Source organism: Aegilops tauschii, chromosome 1 (genome assembly GCF_002575655.3).
Source record: "Aegilops tauschii subsp. strangulata cultivar AL8/78 chromosome 1, Aet v6.0, whole genome shotgun sequence".
In the NCBI taxonomy this organism is placed as follows: Eukaryota; Viridiplantae; Streptophyta; class Magnoliopsida; order Poales; family Poaceae; genus Aegilops; species Aegilops tauschii.
Window position 1 is genome coordinate 179,455,476 of NC_053035.3, and position 18,509 is coordinate 179,473,984.

The window sequence follows — 18,509 nt, forward strand, 5'->3', positions numbered from 1 at the left end:
GGAGGATCACTTATGGAGATTACGTCAGCCAGGACAAGGACCAGGATGATGAGCTTGGAGATGACGACACAGACAGTGATGCAAGGACACCTGATGTCAACATGGTTGACTGCTCTTCGTCCGATGAGAGTTAGATTTTATACCACCATGAGAGTTAGATTTCGTTATCCGATTAGTTTTACTTCATTTGTAAGACCTTGTCAAATCTTGTGACATGGCTTACCTTAGGTTTGATTGTTCTTGTGAACCTCTTTGATTGGAATTGAATTGGAGTGGTTTGAAGTTTTATTGCTATCATGTGCATATGGGTAGTGTGATTTTACTCACTAGGCCTGATTCTATTCTAACTCCTCATCCACTCTAAACCCATCAGATGCCTCCAAGACGTGACCCCGGATTCAACTTTCCGCTGGAGCTCACGCAATTGATCCAGCAGCAGAATGCTCTTATGCAGATGCTCATTCAGAACCAGAACCAGAACAACAACAACAACAACAACAACCCACCGCCGCCACCCCCAGTTGACAGTCTTACCCGTTTTCTGAGGCTGAACCCACCCGTGTTCTCCAATAGCACGGAGCCGATTGTCATAGATGACTGGCTCCGCAAGATAGGAAGGGAGTTGGCCACGGCAGGATGCAATGATGCTGAGAAGGTGAAGTTTGCCGCCCATCAGCTGGATGGCCCGGCCGCTGCTTGGTGGGAGAACTACACCACCACATACCCCTTGGAGAGTGTGACTTGGACTCAGTTCCAGCAAGCGTTCCGCACTGCTCATGTCTCAGCTGGAGCCATGAGTCTGAAGAAGGAGTTCCGCAGCTTGCGCCAGGGAGGACGCACGATATCCCAGTATGTTGATGAGTTCAGTAAGTTGGCCCGTTATGCCCCAGAGGACGTGGCCACTGATGCAGCCAAGCAAGAGAAGTTTCTGGAGGGACTGAACGATGAGTTGGGAGTTCAGTTGACTGTGGCGACCTTTGCGAACTATCAGGAGCTGGTTGATAAGGCTACCATTCTCGAAGGCAAGCACCAGCAGATGGAGAATCGTAAGAGGAAGTACGGTCACAGGAAGTATAACTCTGGAGTTCAACAGAAACCCCGCTACAGCCCGTACTCAGGAAGTTCTGGATCATGCACTAGCAAGTTTGGGGGGAATCATCATAACCATGGAGGCCACATTCAGCATGGAGGAAATGGACACAACCACCATGGTCACAAGCATGGAAATGGCAATGGCAATGGAGGGAATGGCAACCAGCAGCATTTCAACTCTTCTACACCAATGAAGAAAGATCTGAGTCACATCACTTGCTTCAAATGCAAGAAGACAGGGCACTACTCCAATGACTGTCCCGAATAGCAGAATGGGAATGGAAATGGGAATTCTGGAGGCAAGAAGCCTAATCCTTTCACTAAGGGGCATGTGAATCATGTCAATGTGGAGGAGGTCTATGAGCAGCCTGACGCAGTGATTGGTAAGTTCTTGGTAAATTCATTTCCAGCACTCATTCTTTTTTACACTGGTGCATCACATTCATTCATATCAAGGGGATTCGTGGATAAACATAAGTTGCCTACCATAGCTCTTAAGTCACCCATTCTAGTGAGTTCCCCAGGAGCCGAGTCTATGGCTAGTCAGGGATGTTTCCAGTTTCCTTTGAACATAGGGGGACATGTTTTTCCCACAGACATGATCATACTAGAGACGCAACGGTTGGATGTAATCCTAGGGATGGATTGGATGTCCAAGTATGAGGGGAACATTGATTGTGCTAGTAGATCGATTTTTCTCACCACCCCAGAGAATAAGAGGATCAAGTATGTATCTAGGCTTAAGCCTAAGAGGACTCAGGTGAACTCTCTGAAGGAAATATGCCCTAGAGGCAATAATAAAGTTATTATTTATTTCCTTATATCATGATAAATGTTTATTATTCATGCTAGAATTGTATTAACCGGAAACATAATACATGTGTGAATACATAGACAAACAGAGTGTCACTAGTATGCCTCTACTTGACTAGCTCGTTAATCAAAGATGGTTATGTTTCCTAGCCATAGACATGAGTTGTCATTTGATTAACGAGATCACCTCATTAGGAGAATGACGTGATTGACTTGACCCATTCCGTTAGCTTAGCACTCGATCGTTTAGTATGTTGCTATTGCTTTCTTCATGACTTATACATGTTCCCATGACTATGAGATTATGCAACTCCCATTTACCGGAGGAACACTTTGTGTGCTACCAAACGTCACAACGTAAATGGGTGATTATAAAGGTGCTCTACAGGTGTCTCCAAAGGTACTTGTTGGGTTGGCGTATTTCGTGATTAGGATTTGTCACTCCGATTGTCGGAGAGGTATCTCTGGGCCCACTCAGTAATGCACATCACTATAAGCCTTGCAAGCATTGTGACTAATGAGTTAGTTGCGGGATGATGTATTACGGAACGAGTAAAGAGACTTGCCAGTAACGAGATTGAACTAGGTATCGAGATACCGACGATCGAATCTCGAGCAAGTAACATACCGATGACAAAGGGAACAACGTATGTTGTTATGCGGTTTGACCGATAAAGATCTTTGTAGGATATGTGGGAGCCAATATGAGCATCCAGGTTCCGCTATTGGTTATTGACCGGAGAGGTGTCTCGGTCATGTCTACATAGTTCTCGAACCCGTAGGGTCCGCACGCTTAACGTTACGATGACAGTTTTATTATGAGTTTATGTATGTTGATGTACCGAAGGTGTCCGGAGTCCCGGATGAGATCGGGGAAATGACGAGGAGTCTCGAAATGGTCGAGACGTAAAGATCGATATATTGGACGACTATATTCGGACTTCGGAAAGGTTCCGAGTGATTCGGGTATTTTTCGGACTACCGGAGAGTTACGGGAATTCGTATTGGGCCTTTATGGGCCATACGGGAAAGGAGAGAAAGGCCTCGAAAGGTGGCCGCGCCCCTCCCCATGATCTGGTCCGAATTGGACTAGGGAAGGGGGGCGCCCCCTTCCTTCTTTCTCCTTCTCCCTTCCCTTCTCCTACTCCCACAAGGAAAGGAGGAGTCCTACTCCCGGTGGGAGTAGGACTCCCCCCTTTGGCACGCCTCTTCCCTTGGCCGGCTGCCTCCTCCTTGCACCTTTATATACGGGGGCAGGGGGGCACCCCAGAGACACAACAATTGATCCTTGAGATCTCTTAGCCGTGTGTCGTGCCCCCCTCCACCATATTACACCTCGATAATACCGTTGCGGAGCTTAGGCGAAGCCCTGCGTCGGTGAAACATCATCATCGTCACCACGCCGTCGTGCTGACGAAACTCTCCCTCAACACTCGGCTGGATCGGAGTTCGAGGGACGTCATCGAGCTGAACGTGTGTAGAACTCGGAGGTGCCGTACGTTCGGTACTTGATCGGTCGGATCGTGAAGACGTACGACTACATCACAACGCTTCCGCTGTCGGTCTACGAGGTTACGTGGACAACACTCTCCCCTCTCGTTGCTATGCATCACCATGATCTTGCGTGTGCGTAGGAATTTTTTTGAAATTACTACGTTCCCCAACAGTGGCATCCGAGCCTGGTTTTATGCGTTGATGCTATGCACGAGTAGAACACAAGTGAGTTGTGGGCGATATAAGTCATACTGCTTACCAGCATGTCATACTTTGGTTCAGCGGTATTGTGAGATGAAGCGGCCCGGACCGACATTACGCGTACGCTTACGCGAGACTGGTTTCACCGTTGCGAGCACTCGTTGCTTAAAGGTGACCGGCGGGTGTCTGTCTCTCTCACTTTAGTTGAACCGAGTGTGGCTACGCCCGGTCCTTGCGAAGGTTAAAACAGCACCAACTTGACAAACTATCGTTGTGGTTTTGATGCGTAGGTAAGAACGGTTCTTGCTAAGCCCGTAGCAGCCACGTAAAACTTGCAACAACAAAGTAGAGGACGTCTAACTTGTTTTTGCAGGGCATGTTGTGATGTGATATGGTCAAGACATGATGTGATATAATTTGTTGTATGAGATGATCATGTTTTGTAACCGAGTTATCGGCAACTGGCAGGAGCCATATGGTTATCGCTTTATTGTATGAATTGCAATCGCCATGTAATAGTTTTACTTTATCACTAAGCGGTAGCGATAGTCGTAAAAGCAATAAGTTGGCGAGACGACAACGATACTACGATGGAGATCAAGGTGTCGCGCCGGTGACGATGGTGATGATGACGGTGCTTCGGAGATGGAGATCACAAGCACGGTGCTTCGGAGATGGAGATCACAAGCACAAGATGATGATGGCCATATCATATCACTTATATTGATTGCATGTGATGTTAATCCTTTATGCATCTTATCTTGCTTTGATTGACGGTAGCATTATAAGATGATCCTTCACTAAATTATCAAAGTATAAGTGTTCTCCCTGAGTATGCACCGTTGCGAAAGTTCTTCGTGCTGAGACACCACGTGATGATCGGGTGTGATAGGCTCTACGTTCAAATACAACGGGTGCAAAACAGTTGCACACGCGGAATACTCAGGTTAAACTTGACGAGCCTAGCATATAACAGATATGGCCTCGGAACACGGAGACCGAAAGGTCGAGCATGAATCATATAGTAGATATGATCAACATAGTGATGTTCACCATTGAAACTACTCCATCTCACGTGATGATCGGACATGGTTTAGTTGATATGGATCACGTGATCACTTAGAGGATTAGAGGGATGTCTATCTAAGTGGGAGTTCTTAAGTAATATGATTAAATTGAACTTGAATTTATCATGAACTTAGTCCTGATAGTATCTTTGCAAATTATATTGTAGATCAATAGCTCGCGTTGTTGCTTCCCTGTGTTTATTTTTGATACGTTCCTAGAGAAAAATTATGTTGAAAGATGTTAGTAGCAAAGATGCGGATTGGATCCGTGATCTGAGGATTATCCTCATTGCTGCACAGAAAAATTATGTCCTTGATGCACCGCTAGGTGACACACCTATTGCAGGAGCAGATGCAGACGTTATGAACGTTTGGCTAGCTCAATATGATGACTACTTGATAGTTTAGTGCACCATGCTTAACGGCTTAGAATCGGGACTTCAAAGACGTTTTGAACGTCATGGACCATATGAGATGTTCCAGGAGTTGAAGTTAATATTTCAAGCAAATACCCGCATTGAGAGATATGAAGTCTCCAACAAGTTCTATAGCTAAAAGATGGAGGAGAATCGCTCAACTAGTGAGCATGTGCTCAGATTGTCTGGGTACTACAATCGCTTGAATCAAGTGGGAGTTAATCTTCCAGATAAAATAGTGATTGACAGAATTCTCTAGTCACCATCACCAAGTTAGTAGAACTTCGTGATGAACTATAGTATGCAAGGGATGACGAAAGTAATTCCCGAGCTCTTCGTGATGCTAAAATCGATGAAGGTAGAAATCAAGAAAAACATCAAGAGTTGATGGTTGACGAGACCACTTCAAGTGTTGATGGTTGACGAGACCACTAGTTTCAGGAAAAGGGCAAAGGGAAGAAGGGGAACTTCAAAAAGAACAGCAAGCAAGTTGCTACTCAAGTGAAGAAGCCCAAGTCTGTACCTAAGCCTGAGACTAAGTGCTTCTACTGCAAAGGGACTGGTCACTGGAAGGGGAACTACCCCAACTATTTGGTGGATAAGAAGGATGGCAAAGTGAACAAAGGTATATTGGATATACATGTTATTGATGTGTACTTACTAGTGTTTATAGCAACCCCTCGGTATTTGATACTGGTTTAGTTGCTAAGAGTAGTAACTCGAAACGGGAGTTGCAGAATAAACAGAGACTAGTAAAAGGCGAGGTGACGATGTGTGTTGGAAGTAGTTCCAAGATTGATATGATCATCAGCGCACACTCCCTGTACTTTCGGGATTAGTGTTGAAACTAAATAAGTGTTATTTGGTGTTTGCGTTGAGCATGAATATGATTTGATCATGTTTATTGCAATACGGTTATTCATTTAAATTAGAGAATAATTGCTGTTCTGTTTACATGAATAAAACCTTCTATGGTCATACACCCAATAAAATGGTTTATTGGATCTCGATCGTAGTGATACACATATTCATAATAATGAAGCCAAAAGATGCAAAGTTAATAATGATAGTGCAACTTATTTGTGGCACTGCCGTTTAGGTCATATTGGTGTAAAGCGCATGAAGAAACTCCATACTGATGGGATTTTGGAATCACTTGATTATGAATCACTTGATGCTTGCGAACCATGCCTCATGGGCAAGATGACTAAAACGCCGTTCTCCGGAACTATGGAGAGAGCAACAGATTTGTTGGAAATCATACATACAGATGTATGTGGTCCAATGAATATTGAGGCTCGTGGCGGATATCGTTATTTTCTCACCTTCACAGATGATTTGAGCAGATATATATATCTACTTGATGAAACACAAGTCTGAAACATTTGAAAAGTTCAAAGAATTTCAGAGTGAAGTGGAGAATCATCATAACAAGAATATAAAAGTTTCTACGATATGATCGCAGAGGTAAAATATTTGAGTTACGAGTTTAGCCTTCAGTTAAAACAATGTGAAATAGTTTCACTACTCACGCCACCTGGAACACCACGGTGTAATGGTGTGTCCGAACGTCGTAATTGTACTTTATTAGATATGGTGCGATATATGATGTATCTTACCGATCTACCACTATCGTTTTGGGGTTATGCATTAGAGACAACTGCATTCACGTTAAATAGGGCACCATCAAAATCCGTTGAGACGAGACCTTATGAACTGAGGTTTAGCAAGAAACCAAAGTTGTCGTTTCTTAAAATTTTGGGGTTGCGATGCTTATGTGAAAAAGTTTTATCCTGATAAGCTCAAACCCAAATCGGAGAAATGTGTCTTCATAGGATACCCAAAGGAGACTGTTGGGTATACCTTCTATCACAGATCCGAAGGCAAAACTTTTGTTGCTAAATTCGGAAATTTTCGAGAGAAGGAGTTTCTCTCGAAAGAAGTGAGTGGGAGGAAAGTAGAACTTGATGAGGTAACTATACCTGCTCCCTTATTGGAAAGTAGTTCATCACAGAAACTAGTTTCTGAGACACCTACACCAATTAGTGAGGAAGTTAATGATGATGATCATGAAACTTCAGATCAAGTTATTACTGAACCTCGTAGATCAACCAGAGTAAGATCCGCACCAGAGTGGTACGGTAATCCTGTTCTGGAAGTTATGTTACTAGACCATGACGAACCTACGAACTATGAAGAAGCGATGGTGAGCCCAGATTGCGCAAAATGGCTTGAGGCCATGAAATCTGAGATGGGATCCATGTATGAGAACAAAGTATGGACTTTGGTTGACTTGCCCAATGATCGGCAAGCCATTGAGATTAAATGGATCTTCAAGAGGAAGACGGACGCTGATAGTAGTGTCACTATCTACAAAGCTAGAATTGTCGCAAAAAGGTTTTCGACAAGTTCAAGATGTTGACTACGATGAGAGTTTCTCACTCGTATTTATGCTTAAGTCTGTCCGAATCATGTTAGCAATTGCCGCATTTTATGAAATCTGGCAAATGGATAAACAAAACTGCATTCCTTAATGGATTTATTAAAGAAGAGTTGTATATGATGCAACCAGAAGGTTTTGTCAATCCTAAAGGTACTAACAAAATATGCAAGCTCCAGCGATCCATCTATGGACTGGTGCAAGCATCTCGGAGTTGGAATATACACTTTGATAAGTTGATCAAAGGATATAGTGTTATACAGACTTGCGGTGAAGCCTGTATTTACAAGAAAGTGAGTGGGAGCACTACAACATTTCTGATAAGTATATGTGAATGACATATTGTTTATCGGAAATAATGTAGAATTATTCTGCAAAGCATAAAGGAGTGTTTGAAAGGAGTTTTTCAAAAGAAAGACCTCGGTGAAGCTGCTTACATATTGAGCATCAAGATCTATAGAGATAGATCAAGACGCTTGATAAGTTTTTTCAATGAGTACATACCTTAACAAGATTTTGAAGTGGTTCAAAATAGAACAGTCAAAGAAAGAGTTTCTTTCCTGTGTTACAAGGTGTGAAATTGAGTAAGACTCAAAGCCCGACCACAGCAGAAGATAGAAAAAGAATGAAAGTCATTCCCTATGCCTTGGCCATAGGTTCTATAAAGTATACCATGTTGTGTACCAGATCTATTGTATACCCTACACTGATTTTGGCAAGGGAGTACAATAATGATCTAGGAGTAGATCACTGGACAGCGGTCAAAATTATCCTTAGTGGAATAAGGATATGTTTCTCGATTACGGAAGTGACAAAAGGTTCGTCGTAAAGGGTTACGTCGATACAAGTTTTGACACTAATCTAGATGACTCTAAGTCTCGGTCTAGATACATATTGAAAGTGGGAGCAATTAGCTAGAGTAGCTCCGTGCAGAGCATTATAGACATAGAAATTTGCAAAATACTTATGGATCTGAATGTGACAGACCCGTTGACTAAAATTATCTCACAAGCAAAACATGATCACACCTTAGTACTCTTTGGGTGTTAATCACATAGCGATGTGAACTAGATTATTGACTCTAGTAAACCCTTTGGGTGTTGGTCACATGGCAATGTGAACTATGGGTGTTAATCACATGGTGATGTGAATTATTGATGTTAAATCACATGGCGATGTGAACTAGATTATTGACTCTAGTGCAAGTGGGAGACTGAAGGAAATATGCCCTAGAGGCAATAATAAAGTTATTATTTATTTCCTTATATCATGATAAATGTTTATTATTCATGCTAGAATTGTATTAACCGGAAACATAATACATGTGTGAATACATAGACAAACAGAGTGTCACTAGTATGCCTCTACTTGACTAGCTCGTTAATCAAAGATGGTTATGTTTCCTAGCCATAGACATGAGTTGTCATTTGATTAACGAGATCACCTCATTAGGAGAATGACGTGATTGACTTGACCCATTCCGTTAGCTTAGCACTCGATCGTTTAGTATGTTGCTATTGCTTTCTTCATGACTTATACATGTTCCCATGACTATGAGATTATGCAACTTCCGTTTACCGGAGGAACACTTTGTGTGCTACCAAACGTCACAACGTAAATGGGTGATTATAAAGGTGCTCTACATGTGTCTCCAAAGGTACTTGTTGGGTTGGCGTATTTTGAGATTAGGATTTGTCACTCCGATTGTCGGAGAGGTATCTCTGGGCCCACTCAGTAATGCACATCACTATAAGCCTTGCAAGCATTGTGACTAATGAGTTAGTTGCGGGATGATGTATTACGGAACGAGTAAAGAGACTTGCCAGTAACGAGATTGAACTAGGTATCGAGATACCGACGATCGAATCTCGAGCAAGTAACATACCGATGACAAAGGGAACAACGTATGTTGTTATGCGGTTTGACCGATAAAGATCTTTGTAGGATATGTGGGAGCCAATATGAGCATCCAGGTTCCGCTATTGGTTATTGACCGGAGAGGTGTCTCGGTCATGTCTACATAGTTCTCGAACCCGTAGGGTCCGCACGCTTAACGTTACGATGACAGTTTTATTATGAGTTTATGTATGTTGATGTACCGAAGGTGTCCGGAGTCCCGGATGAGATCGGGGAAATGACGAGGAGTCTCGAAATGGTCGAGACGTAAAGATCGATATATTGGACGACTATATTCGGACTTCGGAAAGGTTCCGAGTGATTCGGGTATTTTTCGGACTACCGGAGAGTTACGGGAATTCGTATTGGGCCTTTATGGGCCATACGGGAAAGGAGAGAAAGGCCTCGAAAGGTGGCCGCGCCCCTCCCCATGATCTGGTCCGAATTGGACTAGGGAAGGGGGGCGCCCCCTTCCTTCTTTCTCCTTCTCCCTTCCCTTCTCCTACTCCCACAAGGAAAGGAGGAGTCCTACTCCCGGTGGGAGTAGGACTCCCCCCTTTGGCACGCCTCTTCCCTTGGCCGGCTGCCTCCTCCTTGCACCTTTATATACGGGGGCAGGGGGGCACCCCAGAGACACAACAATTGATCCTTGAGATCTCTTAGCCGTGTGCGGTGCCCCCCTCCACCATATTACACCTCGATAATACCGTTGCGGAGCTTAGGCGAAGCCCTGCGTCGGTGAAACATCATCATCGTCACCACGCCGTCGTGCTGACGAAACTCTCCCTCAACACTCGGCTGGATCGGAGTTCGAGGGACGTCATCGAGCTGAACGTGTGTAGAACTCGGAGGTGCCGTACGTTCGGTACTTGATCGGTCGGATCGTGAAGACGTACGACTACATCAACCGCGTTGTGATAACGCTTCCGCTGTCGGTCTACGAGGGTACGTGGACAACACTCTCCCCTCTCGTTGCTATGCATCACCATGATCTTGCGTGTGCGTAGGAATTTTTTTGAAATTACTACGTTCCCCAACACTCTCTTACGGGAGTTGTCTAGGAAGAAGTACCAGTGGTGAAGGATTATCCCGATGTATTTCCGGAGGAGTTACCGGGAATGCCGCCAGATCGGGAGATTGAGTTTTTGATTGAGTTGCTGCCAGGTACAGGACCTATCTCCAAGAGGCCGTATCGGATGCCCGCTAATGATTTGGAGGAAGTCAAGAAACAGATTAAGGAGTTGTTAGAGAAAGGGTATATTCGCCCGAGTTCATCACCTTGGGGAGCCCAGTACTCTTAGTGGAGAAGAAGGATGGATCCTTGAGGATGTGTGTGGATTACCGCTCTTTGAACGAGGTGACCATCAAGAACAGGTATCCCCTACCGATGATCAATGACTTGTTTGACCAGCTTGAAGGAGCTAGTGTTTTCTCCAAGATCGATCTTCGACCGGGTTATCACCAATTGAAGATCCGTGAGAAGGATATACCCAAGACCGCTTTTACCACAAGGTATGGGCTTTATGAGTATACGGTCATGTCCTTTGGTTTGACTAATTCCCCTGCCTATTTTATGAGCATGATGAACAAGGTGTTCATGGAGTTCTTGGATAAGTTCGTTGTGGTATTCATTGATGACATATTGGTTTTCTCCAAGAATGAGGAGGAACACGCTGAACATCTGCGCTTAGTTTTGGAGAAGCTCAGAGAACATCAACTTTATGCCAAGTTCAGCAAGTGTGAGTTTTGGCTCAAGGAAGTCGGATTCCTTGGACATGTAGTGTCAGGTGAAGGGATTGCAGTGGACCCTACCAAGGTAGAGTCAGTCACAGAATGGAATGCACCCACCACAATTGGCGAGATTCCTAGTTTCCTTGGACTTGCTGGATATTACCGGAGATTGATTGAAAATTTCTCCAAGATTGCAAGGCCCATGACAGCGTTGTTGAAGAAGGACACCAAGTTCGTTTGGACTGCAGAGTGTGAAGCCAGCTTTCAAGAGTTGAAGAAGCGTTTGGTCACAGCCCCAGTGCTAATCCTGCCTGACGTGCACAAGGACTTTCAGGTGTATTGTGATGCTTCACGTCTGGGACTTGGAGGCGTTCTTATGCAAGAGGGAAAGGTTGTAGCTTATGCTTCACGACAGCTTCGACCTCATGAGTTGAACTATGCCACACATGATTTGGAGTTGGCAGCTGTAGTGCATGCGCTCAAGACATGGAGACACTATCTTATTGGGAATCGTTGTGATGTTTACACGGATCACAAGAGTCTAAAGTACATTTTCACGCAGAAGGAGTTGAATCTCAGGCAAAGGAGATGGTTGGAACTTATAAAGGATTATGACATGAGTTTGCATTATCATGCAGGAAAAGCCAATGTTGTGGCGGATGCTTTGAGCCGTAAGAGTTATGTTAATACCCTTACAGCAGGAGGTTTACCTCAGGAGTTATGTGATGAGCTTAGAGACCTTCAGTTGGAAATAGTTCCAAGAGGTTATGTTGCCGCACTCGAGGTACAGTCCACCTTGTTGGGAAGAATCAGAGAGGCCCAGAAGTCGGACCAAGGTATTGCTGAGATAAAGGAGATGATGAGCAAAGGGAAAGCAGAAGGATTCCATGAGGATGAAAATGGAACCATATGGTTTGAGCAACGGATTTGCGTACCCAATGACCTGGAGATCAGGAAGTTGATTCTTCAGGAGGCTCATGACTCACCATATTCGATACACCCAGGCAACACCAAGATGTACTTGGACTTGAAGGAAAGTTTTTGGTGGGCCGGTATGAAGAGAGAGATTGCCGAGTATGTGGCAATATGTGATGTATGTCAGAGAGTAAAGGCGGAGCATCAGAAACCAACAGGTTTACTTCAGCCGTTGCCGATACCTGATTGGAAATGGGATAAACTTGGTATGGACTTTATCACGGGGTTACCCAGGACCCGTTCAGGTTATGATTCCATTTGGGTGATATTGGATCGTTTGACCAAGGTTGCTCACTTCATTCCAGTGAAGACCACCTATACAAGTGCTAAGCTGGCAAAGATATATATGACCAGGATCGTATGTATGCATGGAGTTCCGAGGAGCATCGTATCAGATAGAGGAACACAGTTTACCTCAAAGTTTTGGAATCAGTTGCATGAAACTTTGGGTACCAGGCTAGAGTTCAGTACAACCTTCCATCCACAGACTGATGGGCAGACAGAGAGAGTCAGTTAGATTCTGGAGGACATGCTGAGAGCTTGTGCGCTAGACTACGGGTCTAGTTGGGATGATAACTTACCCTACGCAGAGTTCTCGTACAACAACAGCTACCAAGCCAGTTTGCAGATGGCCCCTTTCGAGGCATTGTATGGCAGGAAATGCAGGACACCATTGATGTGGGATGGAGTTGGAGATCGCAAATTGTTTGGACCTGATTTGGTTAGGGATTCTGAGGAGAAGGTCAAGTTGATTCGTGACAGACTTAAGATAGCTCAGTCAAGGCAGAAAAGTTATGCCGATGCTAAACGCAAGGAAGTGATCTATGAAGTGGGAGATAGAGCATATCTTCGAGTGTCTCCACTTCGAGGTATTAAGATACTTGGAGTCAAAGGAAAGTTAGCACCATGGTTTGTGGGACCATACAGAGTTCTGGAATGTAGAGGAGAGGTTGCATACCAGCTGGAATTACCAGAGGCTTTGTTGGGAGTTCATGATGTGTTTCATGTTTCCCAGCTGAAGGAGTGTCATGCAGAGATGGCGGACATTCCTTTGAGAGATATAGTGCCACTGGAGGTAATTCAGTTGGAGCATGATCTGACTTATGAGGAGAAGCCTATTAAGATTCTCGAGACTGCAGAGAGAATCACTCGTACCAAGATCATCAAGTTCTGCAAGGTTCAGTGGAGTCACCACACCGAGGAGGAAGCTACTTGGGAACGAGAGGAAGATCTTAGACAGGACCATCCACACCTTTTTGCTGGCCAACCCGAATCTCGAGGACGAGGTTCATCTTAAGGGGGGTAGGTTTGTAACATCCCAATTTTTATTAAATTTGGATGCTAATAGAATCATTCAATGCATATCATATTACTTTGCATTTTGGAGTTTCGAAATATTCAAATAATATTTTTCCACTCGAGAAAAACGAATGAGAGGGGATAAGATGACTTCCTCAAATTCATAAAAGAGTGGGAAATTTTATTTTGAATATTATTTGAAGTTTTGGAGTTTATTGGTATTTATTTTATTTGCAAAAGTGCATTAGCAAAATATTTTCAAAATGTTCTGTGCTTAAATTAATGTTCCTTAGGCTTTAAATATTGTATAGTTATTTTAGAAATTATTGTGGTGTTTTTATTAATTCATTTGAATTATTTAGGGCCACTTTAATGTTCGGTTTAAAAAAACGCACGCACGCACTCACCGCAGCCTGGACCGAAACTGGGTTCGGCCCAGGAGCGCCCCAACCGGCCCAGCTGGCCATTTGGCCCAAGGCCTGCGCCCGCGCGCCCGAAGCCTCCCGCCCGGTCGACCGCCCCGCGCCTGCCCTCGCTCGCCTCCTCTCGCTGCCGCTACCAGGCGGGCCCCGCACGTCAGCCCGTCCCCAACCTCCCGCACCGCGTGGGATAAACATCCGTGCCTCGCCGCCCACAACCGCCGGCCGCCTCGCGCTCGGATAGAGCTTATCCGTAGACCTCACCTATAAATGCCCCTACACCCCCTCTTCCAACCTCGCCGTCTCGCTTAGTCCCAAGCCGCTCACAGCCGCCGCGCTGCCCATTCGCATCTCGCCGGAGCCGCGCAACTCGCCAGAGTTTTTCGTCGCCCGTAGACCACTCCGACCCTCCCTTTTCTGTAAATTTTCTTAGCCCACCGAGGCGCATCCTTTTGACACGATTTTTGCCCCTAGGTCCCGTCGGAGCCGCCGCACCGTCGATGCCGGAGCACCGAAGGCCGCCGTCTTCACCCTGCCCCGTCCGGACGCCGCCGACACACGCCGCCACCACCTTCGCGACGCCCTCGACGCGCCGCACCTTCCCGTCTTCTTCCCCGTCGCCGAGGACAACCGCAGCTGCCGCCCCCTCCGTCACCGACGCCACGCCGCCGTCTTCATCGTCGCCGGCCACCACCACCACCCGCTATAAGCCGCCGCCCCACTCCCGCCCGTTAGATCGATCACCGACGGCCCAGATTAGATTAGTTTAGTGTTTTTTTAGTTGAACCGGTACGCGGTTAACCGCGGGTTTATTTCTAAAAAAACGATCGGTTTCTGTATAAGTTAGTCGTCGCCGCCGTTTTTCTTAAATTGTGGCCGTCCGCTGTATAAGCTGCGCGGCGAACACCTTTCAGCCAGTAGGAATCTGCCACGCACCAGGGACCTGTTTGCGGTAGTTTTTCTTCACTGTTTAGTCCCTTTTATCACAGATTAGTCCCTGAGCTTAGATTAGCCATAACGTTTTAACCGTAGATCCAAACTCGATGAAACCAGCGGCAAATTCTTCGTATTGTTTAGATCTATCCAGTGGTATCCTTTTTGCAAAATTTTGTCAGATTCAAATTTGAATTTATTCAGATTCGAATTCGAACTTCAAATGGCCATATCTCTCAAACCGTAGCTCCGATTAAGTTGATTCTTTTTGCATTCTGTCACCGTAGCCAAACCCTATCACCTGGACCTTTGTCACTATAATTTTCACACACTAGAATCTGTCCATTAATATTTTTACTAGTATGCATAGTATGCACTATAGTTCACATCACTTCTTGAACCATAGGCCTATGTTGTTTTGCACTTAGAATATTTTCGTGCAAGTTAAGTGTTGTTTGTTCATTTGGTTTTTCCGAGACTTCTTGCTTTGCACATTCTTCTTGGTTCTCTGAAATGTTTGCTTATGTTTGTTTATCTTCTTTGTGATAGATTGCGCAGAGTGCGAAGCAGAATATTATTAGTCTTTAGAATTCAACTAGCAGTACCAAGGCAAGTTGCATCTTGATCATGTTTCATTACCTATGTTTTTATTATGCACTTAGTTCTTTGTGGTAGGACTACATGGTAGGAATTGATGCCGCGTGACTATGCTTTTCACCCAGTAGTTCATTGAGGTAGGTCTGAACCTTATAACATTGTCGCCATCGTTTTACATTATGTTGCTTCGCTAAGTAGACGTGGATTGGGGAGTGATCATTGTAAAGTATGAGTGACAATGTAGTAAATAGGACCTAAGATAATTAATGAACTACCTGGGCGCAAACTTGTTGGAATGGTGGCGAAGTACAGTGGGGCTCGCATGGGAAATCCATGGTGGTGCACCACTAGTGGACCGTCCGCTCAGGCCCAAAGAGATCAATCGTATTCTCATGTCTATAAGCTTACGTGTGCAGCCACAAGCCAATATGGGCTCTGGCTTAGTTGAGTAGTTAGTGTGACCCCTTCCGGGATGGGCTAGTAGATGTAGAATGATGTAGCTGTACCGGCCTATCCGTGGGTTAAGGGGGAACATTTTCGAAAGACTATGTCTCGATCTTCCAATCATGGAGGTGGTCGAGTCTTGTGGGGAAAAGTGTGCAACCTCTGCAGAGTGTCAACCTAATCGATTAGCCGTGTCCCCGGTTACGGACAAGTTGAGCATCTAGTAGTGGAAATGCCGGGAGATCTCCTCACCTTTAATTAAACAGTTGGGTTTTAAATGAAACTTGGGAACGGAGGGAGTTGGGTTTGCCAACTCATCCTATGCAAATGTGTAGTAGTAGAATAACATCTTTCCTAAAAGGGAAAAACTAGCTTTATGCAAAAAAACTAAACTTAGAGCTTTCCACCAGCCAAATTGCATGTACAAGTAGGTTCTTTGCACTTATGATGTGACTTGCCAGTACATTCAATGTACTGACCTATATGGTTGCAACTTATCACGTTGCAGATATATCCGACGAGGATTAAGGTGCGATAGGTCGATGTTCTACACTCAACCTTGCTCGTGGAGTTGGACTCATTTACTACTTTGGTTCCGCATTATTTATTTATTGGCTCTATGCCCTATTTTGTAATAAATGTATTGCTCCTGGACTATCGATGTAATAAAGATATGTGTGTTATTTCTGTTATTTCATCGAGTAATGTGTGTGCTAGCAAGTCGATCCAGGGACTAGCACGGTAAGCACAGAGACTTCGACTCTTACTGAGTCGGGTCGCTACAGCACTGGGCGCTGGATCAATAGGTTAGTCCAATATATCATATAAAAAGTTGCCAAAAATATGTGAAAGTTGTATAATATTGGCATGAAACAATCAAAAATTATAGATACGACGAAGACGCATTAGCATCCCCAAGCTTAATTCATGCTCGTCCTTGAGTAGGTAAATGATAAATAACATAACTTTTGATGTGGAATGCTACCTAGCATAAACTTTGTCGGCATCCTGGGAACGGGGGTACCCAGACTTGCATGCCTGCGGCCCAGGGCGTGGCTCCACTAACGGCCTGGTATGGCCCATCTTCATGAGCAACCACTCAAGACCCTTGCGAGGGGCCAAGCCTCGCGAGGCGGACGACACCAAGACCTCCCCTGGGGCGGCCTCACTAGGCTAGCTCCCGAGGAGCGGAGATATCGAGGCAAGGGGCGCCTCACGAGGTGCGCGTGACGTGAGCCATGACGACCAAGGCCAGACGGGCGCTAGCAGGCGCAGAGTACCAGTTGCCTCTTTGGTGCTAAAGGGGAAGGCGCAGGCGAGGAGTGACGAGGCGTCAGGCAAAGGTTTCCATATCGGTGCAACGAGACCAAGACCAGCAGGACGGAGGTCACCGCGGAGCCCACGGCGGCGTCACCACCAGAGCCTTTGGCAGGCGAAGACCGCCTTTTGTCAGGATAGCTTGTGCTAGTTGTCTCCCTTCAAAATTGGTCGTTGTGGGTGTAACGCCGACGATGCGGCTATATCTCCCACGTGTCGAGGCACGACTTAGAGGCATAACCGCATTGTGGTTTTGTCGCATGAAGGGTCATCTTCACACAATCCCATGTAATGAACAAGAATGGGATAACGAGAGTTGGCTTACAATCGCCACTTCACACAATACATAAATTAATTCATACAACATCCAAAATCCACACATAGACCGACTACAGTCAAATCCAAATGAAAATAAGATAACCCCAAATGCTAGATCCCCGATCGTCCCAACTGGGCTCCACTACTGATCATCAGGAAAAGAAACATAGTAACGACCACGTTCCTCGTCGAACTCCCACTTGAGCTCGGTTGCGTCATCTGCACTGGCATCGTCAGAACCTGCAACTGTTTTGGTAGAATCTGTGAGTCACGAGGACTCAGCAATCTCACACCCGCGAGATCAAGACTATTTAAGCTTATAGGAAAGGATGGTGTAATGAGGTGGAGCTGGAGCAGGCACTAAACATATATGGTGGCTAACATACGCAAGTGAGAGCGAGAAGAGAAGCAACGCAACGGTCGCGAAGCTAGAGATGATCAAGAAGTGATCCTGAAACTACTTACGTTCATGCATAACTCAAACCGTGTTCACTTCCCGGACTCCGCCAAAAAGAGACCATCACGGCTACACACACAGTTGATGTATTTTACTTGGGTCAAGTGACAAGTTCTCTACAACCGGACATTAACAAATTCCCATCTGCCTCATAACCGCGGGCACGGCTTTCGAAAGATAATACCCCGCAGGGGTGTCCCAACTTAGCCCATATAAGCTCTCACGGTCAACGAAGGATAAACCTTCTCCCGGGAAGACCCGATCAGTGTCGGAATCCCGGTTTACAAGACATCTCGACAATGGTAAAACAAGACCAGCAAGACCACCCGAATGTGCCGAAAAATCCCGATAGGAGCTGCAGATATCTCGTTCTCAGGGCACACCGGATAAGTGAAGCGTACAGGTACCAACGTAACCCAAGTTGCCAAGGGACGGTCCCGCACGGTGCTCGAGTTTCGACCAGCACTCAGAGGAACACTGGCCCGGGGGTTTAAATAAAGATGACCCTCGGGCTCGCGAAAACCCAAGGGAAAAGGCTTAGGTGGCAAATGGTAAAACCAAGGTTGGGCCTTGCTGGAGGAGTTTTATTCAAGGCGAACT

The 18,509-nt window shown here is 45.4% G+C and overlaps 1 protein-coding gene across 1 annotated transcript; it reads left to right on the forward strand.

Moving 5' to 3' along the window:
- Positions 1-373: 373 nt before the first annotated feature.
- Positions 374-1,360, forward strand: LOC141027938 (uncharacterized). Its single transcript, XM_073505592.1, has one exon. The coding sequence runs from the start codon at positions 374-376 to the stop codon at positions 1,358-1,360; it is 987 nt and encodes a 328-aa protein (XP_073361693.1).
- Positions 1,361-18,509: the final 17,149 nt, after the last annotated feature.